This window comes from Hylobates moloch, unplaced genomic scaffold (genome assembly GCF_009828535.3).
Source record: "Hylobates moloch isolate HMO894 unplaced genomic scaffold, HMol_V3 SCAFFOLD_2, whole genome shotgun sequence".
Lineage (NCBI taxonomy): Eukaryota > Metazoa > Chordata > Mammalia > Primates > Hylobatidae > Hylobates > Hylobates moloch.
This window is the reverse complement of record NW_026652277.1, coordinates 7,334,862-7,353,465: the sequence shown is the minus strand read 5'-3', so window position 1 is coordinate 7,353,465 and position 18,604 is coordinate 7,334,862. Positions and strand designations below refer to the sequence as shown.

General features: G+C 42.5%; 1 protein-coding gene across 1 annotated transcript in view; it reads left to right on the top strand.

Moving 5' to 3' along the window:
- Positions 1-18,604, top strand: part of ITIH5 (inter-alpha-trypsin inhibitor heavy chain 5) — a 105,858-nt gene that overhangs the window by 1,905 nt on the left and 85,349 nt on the right. Inside the window, exon 2 of the mRNA XM_032151600.2 lies at positions 9,447-9,491. Within this exon, the coding sequence (XP_032007491.1) occupies positions 9,447-9,491 (45 nt within the window). The remainder of the gene's footprint in view (positions 1-9,446; positions 9,492-18,604) is intronic.

The window sequence follows — 18,604 nt, the reverse complement described above, 5'->3', positions numbered from 1 at the left end:
TTGTGATATAGGGCTTGAGAGCATAGGCTTTGGCACCAGAATTCTGGGTTCAAATCTTGGGTCTGCACTTACTGAGGAGTTGCTTAATGTTTGTGAGCCTCTATGTCTGTATGGGGATGATGCATTTACTTAGGGTTTTGAAAAGTGAAACAATTAATATACTTAAATCTTAGAACAGAACCTGGGAATGTAATGCGCGCTCTATTCTCCATCGTTATGGTCTTTAAAATTGTATGTAAACTTAATTTTAAAAATGTAAGTCTATGCAAATCTTATGCAAATTTTAATATAGCTGAATATGACTATTAACTTGCATTGCATTTATTTGTCATTCACCTGTAATTGGAAATATGCCAGTAACACCTTTGATTCAAGTTCCTTCACCTCTCACCCTTCACCCCATCTGCAGACAGTGGGTACTCAGTAACCCATAGTGGAATGACTCCTAAAAGCAGTGGTTTTCACCCTTAGGGTGGAAAAAGTCACTTGGGGTGTTCATTAAACATTCAGCTTCCTGAGTTCCACTTCCATTGATTTAGATCCATTAGGTTTGGGATGGGGCACAGATGATTCTGATGCAGGTGGTCCATGGACCACATTTTAGTTTTTTGTTTTTTTTTTTTTGAGACAGAATCTCACTGCGTCGCCCAGGCTGGAGTGCAGTGGCAGGCTGTCTGCTCTCTGCAACCTCTGGCTTCTGGGTTCAAGTGATTCTCATGCCTCAGCCTCCCAAGCAGATGGGATTACAGGTGCGCTACACCACACCTGGCTAATTTTTGTATTTTTAATAGAGACAAAAATACATCACGTTGGCCAGGCTGGTCTCAAACTCCTGAGCTCAAGTGATCCACCTGCCCTGGCCTCCCAAAGTGCTGGGATTACAGGCATAAGCCACTGTGCCTAGCCGCACACTTTGAATAGTAGTATTTTTAAAGGATATTTTGGGAAATTAGTATTTAAAAGAAAATTCCTTGTATAAAAACTGTCTGCTACAGAGTTATCTGTTTTGTTAGCTTAAATTTATATGGTGTCTTTAAATAAAGATAGAGTTATATTCCCATTATTATCAAAGCAGTTTTAGATTGACAGAATGGTAAAAGCCACCAGTTATTGAGTATCTGTAATGTCCCTATGTCTCAGGGAGTTTGCTAGGAGCTTTATTTGAAAATAATAAGAGGCAATAATGTATTCTGGTCGAGTACTCCATGTGGTGCCAGACTGCCTGGGTTCAAATCTGGACCCCATCACTTACTGGCTGTGTGTACCTGGGCAAGTCACTTAACCTCTCTGGGTCTCAGTTTCATCATCTGCAATAGAGAATTGTTAATAATTCCTACTACATAGGCAGGGATGGATCTAGGCTTTGGGAGGAGAGTAAAGTTTACAGAATTTGCAGGACCCTCTTGAAGGCAAAAAGTATCAAATTATAGCTACAAAATTAGGTGCTAAAATGACCATTTACTTAGAATGATAAAGAAAGCACAACAAATTACACATTTTGACAATCTGACGGGCACCACAAATATCATGCATTTTTAGGGGCTTGCACAAGTGAGGGGTCCTGGAGCTTATGTTTTATTAGCATCTAAATAATAATTAAATTTTTATAAAAATAACACACTTCTGCTTTTATGATTGTTTGAGGATTAAATGAGTTAATTCAGGCAAAGCATTTGCATGTAGTAAACACTTAGGTAATATTAGTTGCTTTTACTATTTATGCACAGCCTGGTTAAGTCTCTCACTATCGCTGTAATGTCTCAATGTACTTATTTGACAAAGGACAACCAGGAAGTCCTTTCTGAGAAGTGACGGCTGCAACAACGTACTAAGTGCAAAGCCTGGATTGGAGTACAGGTGTGCCGACCCCCAAAGCTGGGGCTCTCAGCAAATCCTTCAAATAGCAAGCAAGCCACGTTCACCTTTATAATTTAGTTGAATTTGTTTAAATGTGATTTGTGTTTGTAGCTCATGGCACATAGGTGATGTGCAATACATGCTAGTCATAATTCAAACATGTATTGTGGTAATACATTTCTAATTCCCTGAATTGGACATTTCCAGATTTTTAATTTCTTATAAATTCTCACTCAGAAGCAAATCTTTGCATTTTGGGGGAAAAAAAAAACAAAAAAAAATCAAGACAGCTATTTTTTTTTTTAACTCTTTAAAAAACAAAGCCAGTGAAAGATTTTGTAAGCTTCTGGCCATTCAATAACATCTCCCTATGTGCAGGGCTGGATTGTTGAAATGAGTTTGTAGGGCAGAGTGTGGAAGGAGTATGCAGTGGGAGAAATTCCAGAGATTTGGTCACTCCCAAAGCAGCCATATGCCATTTCTTGAGGGCGGAAAGGAAGGGTGGGGAAGTCCTGAGAACTGGGTGATGGGCTGTGTGTGACTTGGTGTTCCTAACTAGCACTTTCCCCAAGTCCTTGGATGCTCACATACAAGGGGATCTTGCTTATCATGTCGTCAGCGCTGCTGCTGGGAATGCCAGCCGGGTGTCTCTGGATCTGAGGAACAGTGGAGTAGGTCGATTTAGGAAGATGGGGGCCAGAGGATAAAGACCTGAGCTTTTCTTCGGAGGAGGGTTCTGAACCACTCATTATTTTCCCACAAGCAATATCCAGTTCCTTGATTTTTCTTTTCTCTCTCTCTCTCTTTTTTTTTTTTTTGAGACAGTCTCACTCTGTTGCCTCCAGGCTGGAGTGCAGTGACGTGATCTTGGCTCACTGCAACCTCTGCCTCCCGGGTTCAAGCAATTCTCCTGCCTCAGCCTCCCAGGTAGCTGGGACTACAGGAGCCCACCACCACACCTGGATAATTTTTGTATTTTTGTAGAGATGGGGTTTTACCATGTTGGCCAGGCTGGTCTCGAACTCTTGATCTCAGATGATCGGCCTGCCTTGACCTCCCAAAGTGCTGAGATTACAGGCGTGAGCCACTGCCCCCAGCCCCTGATATTTTATAGGTAAAGAAAATAAGCAGGATGACTTGCCTAATGGCAGTTGCTTTTAAAAAATTTTAGTCAGCCAGGCATGGTGGTTCACACCTGTAATCCCAGCAGTTTGGGAGGCTGAGGTGGGCAGATAGCTTGAGCCTAGGAGTTCAAGACCAGCCTGGACAACATGGTTGAAACCCCACGTCTACTAAAAATACAAAAATTAGCTGGGCATGGTGGCATGCACCTGTAGTCCCAGGTACTTGGGAGGCTGAGGTGGGAGGATCACCTGAGCCTGGGTAGTCAAGGCTGCAGTGAGCTGTGATCACACCACTGCACTCCAGCCTGGGTGGTATGAGTTGAGGGTCTGCCTCAAAAAAACTTAAAAAACAATCTTTCAGGAAATTGTTTGGAATTTTAGCTGGAATATCAAGTTTCTTCTTCTATTACCAAGGTGATAGGCACCCCAAATTGAAATGGTTAATAGCTAAACAACTTGCAGCAACATTACTTTCAAGGAAGAAAAATTTTGGGTGAGTCATATAGAATTACCCAAATGGGAATATTCTCAGACTGACTGTTCTCAGCCCACATAATAAATGGCATCTCAGGTGACTTTCCAACATTTAGCTCTTGGTTCTGTTCCAGGTCCTATTGCAGATCTCTGAGGTAATTGGCCCTTTAGTTTCTCAGTTTTGGTTTCAGCATTTCAGAATGCCCTCAGAAGAATGGGGCCAGGTGGTGGATAAATTCCTTGTACAGATTCCTCTGGGAACTCATGACTTCAGTGAGTTGAAGGTGTTTGGCTGAAGCTGGCCTCAGTGTAATCGCTCTTGGATCTGTTATGGCAGCAGTCCCCAACCTTTTTAGCACCAGGGACTGGTTTTGTGGAAGACAAGTTTTCCACGGACTGGGGGTGGGAGGGATGGTTTTAGGATGAAATTGTTCCACCTAAAATCATCAGGCATCGGTAAGAATCTCATAAGGAGCACACAACCTAGATCCCTTGCATGCACAGTTCACAATAGGGTTTGCCTCCTATGAGAATCTAGTGCCTGGAGCATTAGGAGGCAGAGCTCAGCCGGTAATGCGGGCTTACCCACTGCTCACCTGCTGTGTGGCCCGATTCCTAACGGGCCACCAACTGGGACCTGTCCACGCCCCAGGGATGGGGACGCTTGTGTCATGGGACCTAGAGTCACGGATACAATGTTACAGCTCAAAAGGAAGAGTGGAGGTTGTAAACCTCGCCTTTACATCTGTCTTGAAGTCAGCTGGGTCATTAAAGCATCCATACCAAAGGTGGACTGTCTATGCTCAAGAATTAGGCTTTGTTTCTCTCCTCCTGCCTCGCATTCTTTCCCATGGATCGACTCTCGAGATGACTCAAGTACCTATCTCTCTTCCTCCCTCAGTCATGGTCTGATGCTCTGATGGATCCCGGGAAGAAAAATAGAATCCCTATCAGTCAAATTATAAACACTTAAGCAGCACTGGCAGGTTTTATTTTCCACCTATAGTTGCACTAATTGATAACAGGGTAGGTTTGGAGATTCCACACTCCACAGCTCTGATGATGTTACTGACACATGCTTGTGCTAAGGAAGCCTTTATCTCACCTTCTGTTTCCTGGTGGTGATGTTGCTGGGTCCATTTGTGTTAGAGGCAGGTGCAGATCTATGAAGTTGATGTTCTGAGGATTGTTCCTGTGTTGAACCTGATTCTCTTTAACTTTCTTCTTCCCTTTCATCCCACTCCAAGACACATCTCCACAGCTAAGCTGCAGCCCTGTCTCCTTCATAAAGCCCTTCATTGTCACTCAAGAGGATAGTGATCTCTTCTTTCATCTATTTCTTTTTTAACTTATAAAACTCACTTTGTCTATTGTGCTTTCGTGAGTATATATATTTTTGAAAATTAGATAGAATGGTCCTTGGTGGCAGAGATGGTGGCTTACGTTTTTCTTAATAAATGTTGTGGTCTGGAGATCTTCTGTTCTGATACTGGAGAAATAACCTCAGCTGGGTAGCACCATCTCTTCAGTCCATGATTTGGGGCCTCAAGGAAGTCAGTGGAAGCTCTAAGATGACTATTTATGGCAGTTTTGCCTGAAGCTGGGAGTCAGTTAGTTTTCTGTACCCAGACTCCACCCCTACTTTCTTAAAAGGCACTGGGAAAACACTCAAACAATAAAAAGGATCAGGAATTCTTAACTAAAAATGATGATGGTATTAATGTCCTTTGCAATTCCAATCCTAGCTGGCACCAGCAATGTATGTGTACTGGGAAGTTTTGATTCTGGGTCAAGCTGAGTTGAAACTTGGACTGAAGTGTGGCCATAGTGATCCCCTGAGACATCAGATAGTCATCTCAAAAATGAAAAACCAGCTTCTCTTGTTCTCCTTGAAGCATGCTTATTTTCTCAGAAAACCTATTTTACAAAAGAGAAAACTTCAAAGAAAATACTTTAGATCAGTCAGGGAACTTAATACCTGAGAGGGGCTGGGCTTTCCTTCTGACCATAGTTATTTTAAGTGGTCCCCAGGCTGCTCCACAATTTAGGGAGGGAAGGGCAAGAGATGGTCTTACAGGACTGATAAAGAACTTGCCCAGGGTCCCTATGATGGCCTTCCTTCACAGTCTCTTGTACATCTCACCTCATTTTATTTTATTTAATTAATTAATTTACTTTTAATTTTTTTTTTTTTGAGACGGACTCTCGCATTGTTGCCCAGGCTGGAGTACAGTGGCATGATCTCGGCTCACTGCAACCTCCACCTCCCGGGTTCAAGCGATTCTCCTGCCTCAGCCTCCTGAGTAGATGGGACTATAGGCGCCCGCCACCACACCCAGCTAATTTTTGTCTTTTTAAAGCAGAGATGGGGTTTTGCCATGTTGGCCAGGTTGGTTTTGAACTCCTGACCTCAGGTGATCCACTCGCCATGGCCTCCCAGAGTGCTGGGATTACAGGAGTGAGCCACCGTGCCCAGCCTCACCTCATTTTAGAATTCCAAAACCGATATACTCCTAGGAAGTGTTTGGTTTGTAAACCAAGAATAAAATCTGAAGGCCCGCCAACCATCTGAATGGACTTCCTCCTCTAGGCCAAGGCCCTCTAAGTTTAACCTGAAAGACTGGTTCAGACCATCACGGGAAGTGGGGCTCCGGGAAGTGGGGGTTCGGCATGCCTGCTTGTACCCCTCCAGCACGAACATCAACACAGATCTTAAGTCTCATAAGAAACATTTACAGTTGATGCTCTCTGAAGCCTGCTACCTGGGGGCTTCATCTGCATATAAAATTTTGGTCTCCACAATCTCTTATTATAACCCAGAGATTCCTTTCTATTGATAATAACTCTTTCAACCAATTGCCAATCAGAAAACTTTTACATCTACGTATAACCTGGAAGCCCCAACCACCTTTGAGATGTCCCGCCTTTCTGGATTGAACCAATGTATATCTTACATGTATTTGATTGATGTCTCATGTCTCCCTAAAAGGTATAAAACCAAGCAGCTGTGCCCCCGACACCCTGGGCACGTATTCTCGGGATTTTCTGAGGGCTGTGTCATGGGCCACGGTCACTGATACTTGGATCAGAATAAATCTCTTCAAATATTTTACAGAGTTTGACTCTTTCATCGATAGGTTCTTACTTGGAGTCAGGGTGATGTCAGCCTAAATCCTGTACTATTTTTCTCCGTCCCATGTTCTATTCAATAGTAGACTCTATAATGGCTTAGAATGGCAACTTTCTTACTTGGAGTCAGGGTGGATGTCAGCCTAAATCCTGTACTATTTTTCTCCATCCCATGTTCTATTGAATAGTAGACTCTATAATGGCTTGGAATGGCAACTTATAATGTATGTATATTTTTGGGTGGGAAGATAAGCAGGGAATGGGGTTAAAAGAGTTTCTCTTATACTTTTAGTCTTCAAAATGGAAATATCTGCGTTTTGTTAAGACTTGAGGTAATACAGAAAAGTTTAAAGAACAAGATGTCAATCAAAGGTAACAGCCGTTGATTAGCACTTTGATACACATTCTATACATAAAAACACTTACACTTACAAAAATGGGATCATGTTACATATAGTGTTTTGTTACCTGATTTCATCACTTAAAATTGTGTCATGAACATATCTCAGGATAGACTAGGTTATGCTGTGGTACCCAACAATCCCCAATTCTCAATGTCTTAAACAACAGACTCTTACATTTTGCTTATACACCTTGCCCATCTTGGGTCAGCAGTGGGGCAGCTCTGCACCCGTTGGTCACTGTGAACTTGGGCTTCATGGAGCAGCCATTACCCCGAACATTACTAACTACTGTGCTGAAGAGAAGGCAATTCTGGAACACTGAACATTAACTTAATGCTTGGCTCAGAAGGGACTAATGTTACTTACATTCATAACTTATTGGCCAGAACTAGGCACATGACCCTATCTACCCACAAGGACTAATCCCTCTGGCTGAGAGCTAGGAACACATTTGGAGAACAACATTGAAGTCCAGTAAAATGAATGTTGATCCATGTTAGTAAATGTAGGTGCAGGTCCTTATTTTCAGTAGCTGTGTGGTAATTAATCAATGTATCATAGTCTACTTAACTGAACCACATTTTCAGGGCATTTTAGGCTATTTCTAATTAAGGGCAATCGTTTTAAAAGTTGCCAAGAATTTTCTTTTGTGTTCATTTTTTTTTTCTGTCAGTATTTTCCTCCCTTTGCTATAAGTAGAATTTATAAATTAAAAGATTGCATACTGGTGGGAATGCAGAATGTTACAGCCACTTTGGAAAACAGTTTGGCAGTATCGTAAAAAGTTAAACTTGGCCGGACACAGTGGCTCATGCCTGTAATTCCAGCACTTTGGGAGGCAGAGGCGGGCGGATCACGAGGTCAGGAGATCCAGACCATCCTGGCCAACATGGTGAAACTCCGTCTCTACTAAAATACAAAAATAAAATTAGCCAGGCGTGGTGGTGCATGCCTGCAGTCTCAGCTACTCAGGAGGCTAAGGCAGGGGAATCGCTTGAACCCAGGAGGTGGAGATTGCAGTGAGCTAAGGTGGCATCACTGCACTCCAGCCTGGGCAACAGAACAAGACTCCGTCTAAAAAAAAAAAAAAAAAAAAAAAGCCAGATGCAGTGGCTCATGCCTGTAATCCCAGCACTTTGGGAGGCCGAGGCAGGCGAATCACGAGGTCAGGAGATTGAGACCAGCCTGGCCAACATGGTGAAACTCCATCTCTACTAAAAATACAAAAAATTAGCAGGGTGTGCTGGCAGGCACCTGTAATCCCAGCTACTCCAGAGGCTGAGGCAGGAGAATTGCTTGAACCTGGGAGGTGGAGGTTGCAGTGAGCCGAGACTCTGCCACCGCACTCCAGCTTGGGCAACATAGCGAGACTCTGTCTCAAAAAAAAAAAAAAAAAAGACATGAAGTCTAGGCATATTTCTTATGTTTTTGATCTACATTGTAAAACTGCCCTCCAGAAAGAAAGGAAAACTTATTACTCCCAGCAATAATAGTTTACACTTCTATTAGTTAATGAGATTTGCCATAAGTAACGTTCATATAACCAGCTAAGACCTTTAAATTAGTCCAGAGGGGCTAATTAATTATTAATGAGTTTTTTTTAAAATATAACTTTTGGGTGGGCACAGTGGCTCACGCCTATAAATCTCAGCACTTTGAGAGGCTGAGGTGAGACGTTCACTTGAACCCAGGAGTTTGAGATCAGCCTGGGCAACATAGCGAGACCCTGTCTCTACAAAAAATACAAAAATGACCCCGATGTGGCAGCTCATGCCTGTAGTCCCAGCTGCTTGTGAGGTTGAAGTTGGGGGATGGCTTGAGCCAGGGAGCTTGAGGTTGCGGTGAGCTGTGATTGCACCACCGCACTCCAACCTGAGCAACAGAGCGAGGCCGTGTCTATAAAAAGATGATTTTATCACTTTCCTGCATCCCTCCCCTGCATGTGGAAGAATATAAGAAATCATCCAGAAAAGACACAATGAAGAAAATTCAAGATAAGTTCAATTTTGCTTCCAGAGTTTCCTGGAGTTTTAAGTTGAATAGTGAGCTCATTGGAATTAAGACTGAATACCTTTACTTACTGTAATAAACACAGTAGCAAAGAGTTTAACGTGAAGCCCCAAATAAAAGGAAACAGAATATACATACTCTATCTTTTTGTTCTTGTCATTTCATCCATTTCCTCTTACAGATAGAAGAATGCTCAGGAGATGAGGTAGTGTGACGTTACAGGTTAAGAGTCAACCAGATCTGACAGGGCTGAATTCTAATTCTGGCCTGGAAACCAACTCCCTGATAAAAAGTCAAAACTGCTTTTCAGGATAGATAGGGCTTTTGGTGAATTTGAATAGATTTTAACCCCCTTGTATAACTCATGTAAGAATGACCTCACAGTCATATTTCATGTCTCTTCTCTTTTCTTAAAATCACCTTTTTAACAGTCTCTTCTCTTTTCTAGGATGGACTCAGGGTCCCGAGGCAAGTCAGACTGTTGCAGAGGCTGGTAGGTATATTCACGGTGCATCTTGAAATTCCATTGCCTCATTCTTCTATTTATTTTGAACCAGGTATCCACTTTGCTTGCAGATCCTCCAAAACATATAACGTTGCTTGTAGAAAAATTCTGAGATGAAACAGCATAGCTGAGTCTTTTATAAGGCTTTCTTTAAGTGGATTTTTTTTTCTTTTTTTTTCCTGGAAGGAGACCTGATTATTTCAATAGGACTAAAAACACAAAGGTCTTTGCAGGCTTATTTTTTTAAAGCCTAAATATAACTTTTATTTATTTTTATGACATCCTTACCCAGGAAATAAGAGCTCTGTTGTGAAGTAAACAACTAAAGCAACCAAAGAATTCATATTTGTAGACTAAAGCATCATGTGATGAAAGTTGGACAGGCTCTCAATGCATGCTGGAGGCTAAGAGATTGGGACTTGGGCAAATGTTCAGAAACTATAAGAGCTTATTTGAAACGACCTCAGTTCTTCCTTACCACTGTGCATGGAGTGAAATATCAAAATGTACAGACGTGCCTTTAGACTCTGGTGAGGCATTTATCCTAGCCCTCCCAGCACCTGGCGGGTGTTTGAGTGAATTCAGATTTCTTGTCATTACCAATATCACAAACATGACCATCTTTGTTTGGATTGAGATTTTGAATTAAAAAAATTTTTTTTGCTTGGTTTTCTCATCTCCTTTCCTTCTTCTGATCTTCCCAATCTTGCTTCCCCATACCCCAAATTCATTAGCCTAGTGTTCCTTCTTTCATGTTTTCTCTACCTTCACGTAATCCTAGACAATCACATATGTACATAAACACGTCAAGAATCGTGAAGGGGCTGAGATTAAAGGTACTTACAAGCTAATAAGTAGTTTGTTACCATTTCATGGATGCTAGTGGAAAACAGGAGACTCCTGGGTCAGAGACAAAGGACGATTTATTACTCACAGTAATAGCAGTAGTCAAAGCATGTGTGCCATTCCCCCAGTTCCCAGAAGGTGGTAGAGATGGCCAGATGACACCTGCCATGCAGTTGGTTTGCATGGTGTGAAAGGAGCCCTTAACTTAGGGAACGTGCCTCTTTAATCATGAGCACTAAGCCTGCCTGGTCTTTGTTCCTGGAGGGAGATATTTTCCTTATTATTCTGCACATTAAGCCAACCTGTCTTCTTCCCTGAAGGGGGAACCTGTCTTCCGAGGCTATTCACCATACATTTGTAAAGGTAGTTCCCAGCAAAGGCAGCTAGAGTCTCTGCTTGCAAATTGTGCAGAAACACCAGAGATTCATGGAGAATAGCCTCCCAGCAATACGTACGTACATGTAAATTGTAAGCATACTGATAATTGAGATGATGACAAGTGCCACTGAAAAATCGAATGCAGCAGGGGAACCCGAGGTACTTTTGCATACCGAGACATCTGATCATTGCTCTAAAACCATGCGTGCATGTGACGGCTCATGTCAACCGAATGCTTACAGAGTTGCACTCTTGTTGCTCAGGCTGGAGTGCAGTGGCGTGATCTCAGCTCACTGCAACCTCTGCCTCCTGGGTTGAAGAGAGCCTCCTGCCTCAGCCTCCTGAGTAGCTGGGATTACAGGCATGCACCACCACACTTGGCTAATTTTTGTATTTTTTAGTGGAGATGGGGTTTCACCATGTTGTCCAGGTTGGTCTCAAACTCCTGACCTCAGGTGATCTGCCCACCTCGGCCTCCCAGGGTGTTGGGATTATAGGCGTGAGCCACTGCACCTGGCCTTCAATTACTCTTATAACAATTATTTGAGGCATTTTACAGATGAGAAAACAAATTCAGAGTGAGTGAGTAACTTTTCCAAGATGACACAGCTGGGAAGAGGTGGTAGAGCCAGGATTTTAGTCCAGTTCAGTGTCTGAGTCCATGCTCTTAACTAATACACCAAATGGGCCTCTCAGTTATATGTATTTAAACCTGTATTTATATTTATATGTATTATAATTTACTAAACTTTCTGTTATTGATGAACTCTCATTTCCAGATTTTTTCACCCTGTATACAATGCTTCAAAAAACACTTTCATTTCTTCTTTTATGCAGCTGTTTTTAATTGTACGACTTACAATTCAAAGTGCATATACATTTTAAATTTTACTGGGCTCGGTGTCTCATGCCTGTAATCTCAGCAGTTTGGGAGGCCAAGGGAGGTGAATCATCTGAGGTCTGGAGTTCGAGACCAGCCTGGCTAACATGGTGAAACCCTGTCTCTACTAAAAAATACAAAAATTAGCCAAGTGTGGTGGTGCATGCCTGTAATCCCAGCTACTCAGGAGGCAGAGGCAGGAGGATCTCTTGAACCCTGGAGGCAGAAGTTGCAGTGAGCCGAGATCATGCTACTGCACTCCAGCCTGAGTGACAAGAGTGAGACTCTGTAAGCTACTCGGGAGGCTGAGGCAGGAGGATCTCTTGAACCTGGGAGGCATAGGTTGCAGTGAGTTTAGATCACACCGCTGCTCTCTAGCTTAGGCAACAGAGCAAGACTCTGTCTCAGAAACAACATTTTTTTTTTGATAGATGTCAGATTAATTTTTGAATACTATTACTCTTAATACTATCTGTATTCATACTATATCAGCAATGATGAATATGCACATTTCTGCAAGCAACTGATATAATTACTCTTTTTAATTTGCCAATCTCTTACTTAGGAAGTGGTATCTTATTGTTCCTTTAACTTGCATTCCTCTGCCTATGTACAAATTTGGAATGTTTTTCTTTTATTGCTCAAACCATTCTCCATAACAAGGATTTGGACATTTTAAATTATATATGTTAGCCATTCAAAGTCGTTCTCCTGTGAATTGCTTTTTTTTTTTTTTCAGGCCCTTGGCCCATCTTTCTATTGTGTTTTTTATCCACCTCATTGTCAATGTATCAGAGACCTTCGTATGTGATAGACACCTTCTGTCTTCTAAACTGGAAGAATTCCTCTGTGAATGTGTCATCTATTAATTTTCTTTCTGGTATGATTGCCACGTAAAAGTGCTCAGTTCCTAAGTAATAAGTAGCTCATGTTTTCCTTTCAAAGGAAAGGAAAAGGAGGCTTTGTACACGTAGCCTGTAAGGGTACAAAGATTTTCTTGACTCGTTGGCTTAGACCATTTATACAACCTCTTAGATTTTCTTAGAAATTTCTTAGAATTTTGAAAGTCTTACTTTTACAAGTATCATAAATTTTTAACATGAACTTTATTGACCATCCAGTTGGTACTAGAATGATCTTTCAGTGGTAGACCTGGCGCGTCACTCTCTTGTGTGCATGTCTTCAGTGACTCCACATCACCCGTGGGATAAGCTCCAAGGACGTGTGCGACCCTGCGTGATGTGCCTCCTGCTTGCCTCTGGAGCTCAGTTCATCCTATGAGTCTCCTTCTAGCCTGCATTCTTGCCTTCTCCCTCCAGTTGTCATTCTCTGAATGTTCCGTGCTTGAATTAATGAATAGAATGTGGATGGCAACAGCTGGTACTCCCGTAACATTGCCAGGACCACAGGAATTTGTTTGATTTTATTCTGAATTAATTAGATACCCTTTTTATGAATCTCCCTGGCATCACATACACACAAAATATTTTACTCTTTGGAAAGCAGGGGGATCTTTGTGTGTGAGTTTCCATGGTGCTGAATGGATCCTGGCCTGGGTTTCCCAAGATGATTCGCTGCCATCATTTAACCCCCTGACTGCAGGGTCTGTCTTGGTGTCTGCTTTGCGGCAGGTGTTCTACAGTTTGTGCTCAGGGTTTGTTTCTATCAAGTGTGGTAAGACACACAGACACAGAAATAATTGACGTGAAGGAGGAATTTCATACTCACAGATCCCTGGAGACAGGGGCGGCAGCATACCGTGCCAGGACACATGGGGAGGCGCCAAGGTGGGTCGGGGCAGCAGGTGCAGAGGACAGCGCGTGTCTCAGAGCCTGCATTGGGGTTTTCATGGGAAGGAATGGGCAAGGTGGGGTAGTAGGTAGGCTGAGAAGGTTTAGGATTGGCTGTAGGGATGGTCCCTAGTTGTCAGGTACCTGGTCCTGGGGAGATTTAGGGTAGGGGGAGTATTGGCTTGATGCATGAGTTTTATTTATTTATTTATTTATTTATTTATTATTATTATTATTATTATTATTATTTTGAGACAGAGTCTCACTCTGTGGCCCAGGCTGGAGCACAGTGGCATGATCTTGGCTCACTGCAACCTCGACCTCCTGGGTTCAAGTGAGTCTCGTGCCTCAGTCTCCCGAGTACCTGGGATTACAGGCGTGCATCATCGCACCCAGCTAATTTTCGTGTTTTTAGTAGAGATGGGTTTCGCCACGTTGGCCAGGCTGGTCTTAAACTCCTGACCTCAGGTGATCTGCCTGCCCTGCCCTCCCAAAGTGCTGGGATTACAGGCATGAGCCACCGCGCCCAGCCAAGGTGCATGAGTTTGATATGGGAGACGGTTGGATGTGTGGCTCTGGATTGGTCGGTTTATATATCAAAGGTGTGCTTGCAGCAGGGTTGCCTGCTGTTCCTAGAAACAAGCCAGCCCTGGGAGGGATGGTCTTTCCAGGATCAAAGCCCCAAATGCCGGAGCATCAAGAATATAGAAAACAAGAAAATAAAGTCAATACAGCAGGTAGCATGACTCTGGGCCTCATACCTCATTGAGGACGAGTCATATGTGTGTTTGTGCCGGTGCCCAACTCTGACCACTGTGGTGCATCCTGTTCAGGAAGTGTATAGAATGGGACGGGGGGAGGGGAGGTCTTTCTTATATAAAAATAAAAATGGCATTTTGCTTTCCTTCTCTAAATATAATGAAACATCACTACGTAGACTGTATTAGCACAAGTAGGTGATTCAGAACCGATGCCATTTCCTGTCTACAGAGGGGTAAAATGATTTCCCCGAGGTGGTAAATCCAGCAGTCAAGGAAGTGCCTTTTTCTCCTGTTTCATTCGATAACAACATGGGCTGTATTTTTTTTTTTTTTTTTGGGATGGAGTTTTGCTCTTGTCACCCAGGCTAGAGTGCAATGGCATTATCTCGGCTCACTGCAACCTCCTCTTCCCAGGTTCAAGTGATTCTCCTGCCTTAGCCTCCTGAGTAGCTGGGATTACAGGCGCCCATCACCACACCTGCCTAATTTTTTGCATTTGTAGTAGAGATGGTGTTTTACCATGTTGGCCAGGCTGGTCTCGAACTCCTGATCTCAGGTGATCCACCAGCTTTGACCCCCAAAGTGCTGGGATTACAGGCGTGAGCCACCACGCCCGGCCCTGTATTGTTTTTCTCAGAAAGGAGAAGCATTAAGAGTTAGTAGAGATTTGGTGCGTGGAGTCGGCCAACTGCCACGCTCCAGCCTTCTCTCTAAAACAAAGGGGAGCAGAGTTAGATGATTTCCAAAGTTCTCTCCCACCTCCGTAATGACTTCTAATGGTCGCTAAAGACTGGTTAGACTGAAAGAAAACAATGAAAGGTTAATCTTCTAGGAAGAGGCACTGTGGCCTGAGTGCTGGCAAAGGCTGTCCCAACCATTCCCCCACCACATTTCCAGATGGCATCTTGGGTGACTCAGGACGTCCTCGGGTGGCTTGATTTTAAGTGCCTCTCATGAGTCATACCCAAAGCTTAGGTCCCTTGAGCAATTAAGACACTCCCTGCCTCAAATGACTTTTCCATCTGTGTTGCCTTTGTAGGAAAAAATAATGAAGAAATTATCTTATGTCACAGGAAGATTTTTTTTACCACTATTTTCCAGCGGACATCCCAAAACAAAGTTATGACTTAAATAGAAATATGGAAAGCATGTTGGATTTTTAAGAACCATGCACTGGGAAAAAGGCCACTGTTTTATATCCTTCCTTTCATGACACATTTTCATGAGCCTCTGCCATTCAAAGGCCTCGCTTGTGTTTTAGGGTTGTCGGGTTGTCCATTTTCTGTGTTACCTGCCTGTCCAATATTCTTCTCACAGCATGCCCTCTTTTCTAGTCATTGATCTGGGAATGTGCTGTGATTCATTTCCATTTTCATGTCTTCCATGTTCTTAGAGTGTTCTTTCTGTTCTCTTTCACCACATATAAACACTACATCTGTTTTAAAACCTTTTCTTACTTTTGCAGACCTCACTGATTTATCTTTTTCTCAACACTGGAAGGTCTTATAGTCAAGGTATCTATCTATCTATCTATCTATCTATCTATCTATCTATCTATCTATCCATTTACCCATTCCTATATCCCCTATCTCTTTAGATATAAAAGATTAGATTTCATATATATATGTATATACATATGTATATATATAGTTTTCCTCTATCTTGAGAGCTGTAGGTAAAAAAAGAACACCATGTTAAGCACTATTATGTCTCATGATCTAAATAGAAACTCTTTCTAGTGCAAAGAAAAAGAAGGAGGGGGAGGAGGGGAAGGGAAAGAAGAAGAAGGAAGGAAGAAGAAAGAAGAAGGGGGAAGAAGAAAGGAGGAAGAAGAAAGAAGGAAGAAGAAAGAAGAAAGAGAAGGAGAAGGAGGAGAAGGAAAAGGAGGGAGAAGGGAAGGGGAAGGGGAAGGGGAAGGACAACAGGAGTAAGTGGTAGTCATGGTTTCTGTTCTTCGTGTTTACAATCCCATAATCTACAGGGCAGGGGTAAGTGTTGGTAACTGGGAAGGGAATAGACTTGTGCCTAATTGAATCTAGTAGATTCTGCACCAAGGAAACTGTAACAGAAGGGCCAGGCTGTGGTATGTCAGTAACAGCAGGGGATCCTGGGAGAATTGTAGCTGGGCAGAAGCATAAAAACTAAAATAGTTTCTTGAATCTTTTTTCAGCCTGTCTCTTGGGCCCGTAAACTAAGCTTCATATTCTTGATCTAATATTGTGGAAAATTCTACTAAATCTATACACTTAATTTAAAGTATAAGAAGATAGTGTAATAAACTTAATATTGTCAGGTACCTCCTAATTTTCACATTTTAAATTTAATGAAATTATTTCTTATGTCATAAATAAGAACAAATCACCATGACATTAAAAATAGTCTTAAGTATACCAAGTGAAGAAGATTTTGATCTATTTTAAAAATACTACTGAGCAAGAACTATTAGCAGAAGGAGCTAAATTTTACTTGGAACACTGTGCAGCTAGAGCTGCAAACTTCTGCTTGTCTAAGATGTAAACTTAATACTCTCCCCCCACTAGTATTCTACTTTTATGTAAAAGAATTACATGATAAGTTGACAAGAAGAATTTTTGAAGTGTCAGAATATGACTACAGTTCAGAGAATACATTCAGTTTAATGTCCTCTATCTTCAATGTGTACAATTTAATGGATGATAACTGAGCTTCACAAGTAACTTTTGAATTAGCACCAAAGACTGAATTATATTTAGTATACCTTTGGTGTTCTATATTTCATTGGTTATCAAACAATTATCCCTGCGAAAAGCCTTGAATTAGCCAAGGTGTCTCTGTGTTCTTTTTTTTTTTTTTTTTTGAGATGGAGTCTTGCTCTGTCGCCCAGGCTGGAGTGCAGTGGCGCAATCTCAGCTCACTGCAAGCTCCGCCTCCCAGGTTCATGCTATTCTCCTGCCTCAGCCTCGTGAGTAGCTGGGACTACAGCTGCCCGCCACCACACCTGGCTAATTTTTGTATTTTTTTTTTTAGTAGAAACAGGGTTTCACCATGTTAGCCAGGATGGTCTTGATCTCCTGACCTCGTGATCCACCTGCCTTGGCCTCCTAAAGTGCTGGGATTACAGGCGTGAGCCACTATGCCTGGCCACTGTGTTCTTTTTCAAAAGAGGGAGGATTGGAAATCGGGGCTGTGGATGGCCTTTGGGGATTGACTACCTTTTACCTGTGTGATCTGGCAAAGTCACACAGTGAATAACTTCGGCCTAGACTGGAAAAGTGAAGAGTTTATATTTCAGAAGCTCTTTTTCTTTACAGTTTATCTTCATAATTTAACCTTTTCCGGCCAGGCGCGGTGGCTCACACCTGTAATCCCAGCACTTTGGGAGGCCGAGGCGGGTGGATCACGAGGTCAGGAGATCGAGACTCATCCTGGCTAACACGGTGAAACCCCGTCTCTACTAAAAATACAAAAAATTAGCCAGGTGCGGTGGTGGGCGCCTGTAGTCCCAGCTACTCGTGAGGCTGAGGCAGGAGAATGGTGTGAACCTGGGAGGCGGAGCTTGCAGTGAGCCACGATCTCACCACTGCACTCCAGCCTGGGCAAAAGGGCAAGACTCCGTCTCAAAAAAAAAAAAAAAAAATTTAACCTTTTCCAAAAAAATTTCAAGCATATTTTTAATATGCTGAAAGTTTAGTTTACAAAATATAACAAAGTGTGTAAAGATCAGAAATGACACAGAGTTGGAAAAAACTATTAAAATACCTAAATTTCACTCACCTGCAAGTCACACTGAAGTGGGGTTGCAAACTCAAATGTCTACAAAGACTAGACAGGTGTTCAAGTTTTCTATTGCTGCACAAAAATTTTCCACAAAATTCAGTGGCTTACAGCAACAACCATTTTATCACATCATTTGGTGGGGAAGGATTTGGATAGAGCTCAGCTGGGTGATTCTTCTGTCTTGTGGTGTTGCTGGAGGTTGCTCTGGGGTGTTCAGTTGGCAGATGGCTGCTCTGGAGGGGGCAATGCAGCTTCCCACGAGCCAGGCTCCTTGGCAGGAGCAGCTGGGCTCAGCTGAGTTATTCTCCATGTTTTTCCTGCCATTGTAGCAGAAATGCAGCCATAGACAGTATGTAAATGAATGGATGTGGCTGTGTTTCAATAAAACTTTATTTACAAAACAGTGTGGCCTGCCTGACATAGCTTGCCTACTCCTGCTACAGATGAATGAGAGAGCAGGGATATCTGAAAGGACTTTCCAAAAATGATGAAAAATGATTACAAATGGATGATGGATGATGGGGAAACTGGTTAACTAAAATTTAATACATCCATAAAATGTAATACTATGCAGCTATTTTTAAAAAGGAAGGAGGTAGATATTTTTTGTTCAGTGGCAGATTGCATTTTCCAAAGATGGCAGCACTTGGATGTGCCATTCCTCCCATGGAGATGGGGGTCTGTGCCCTC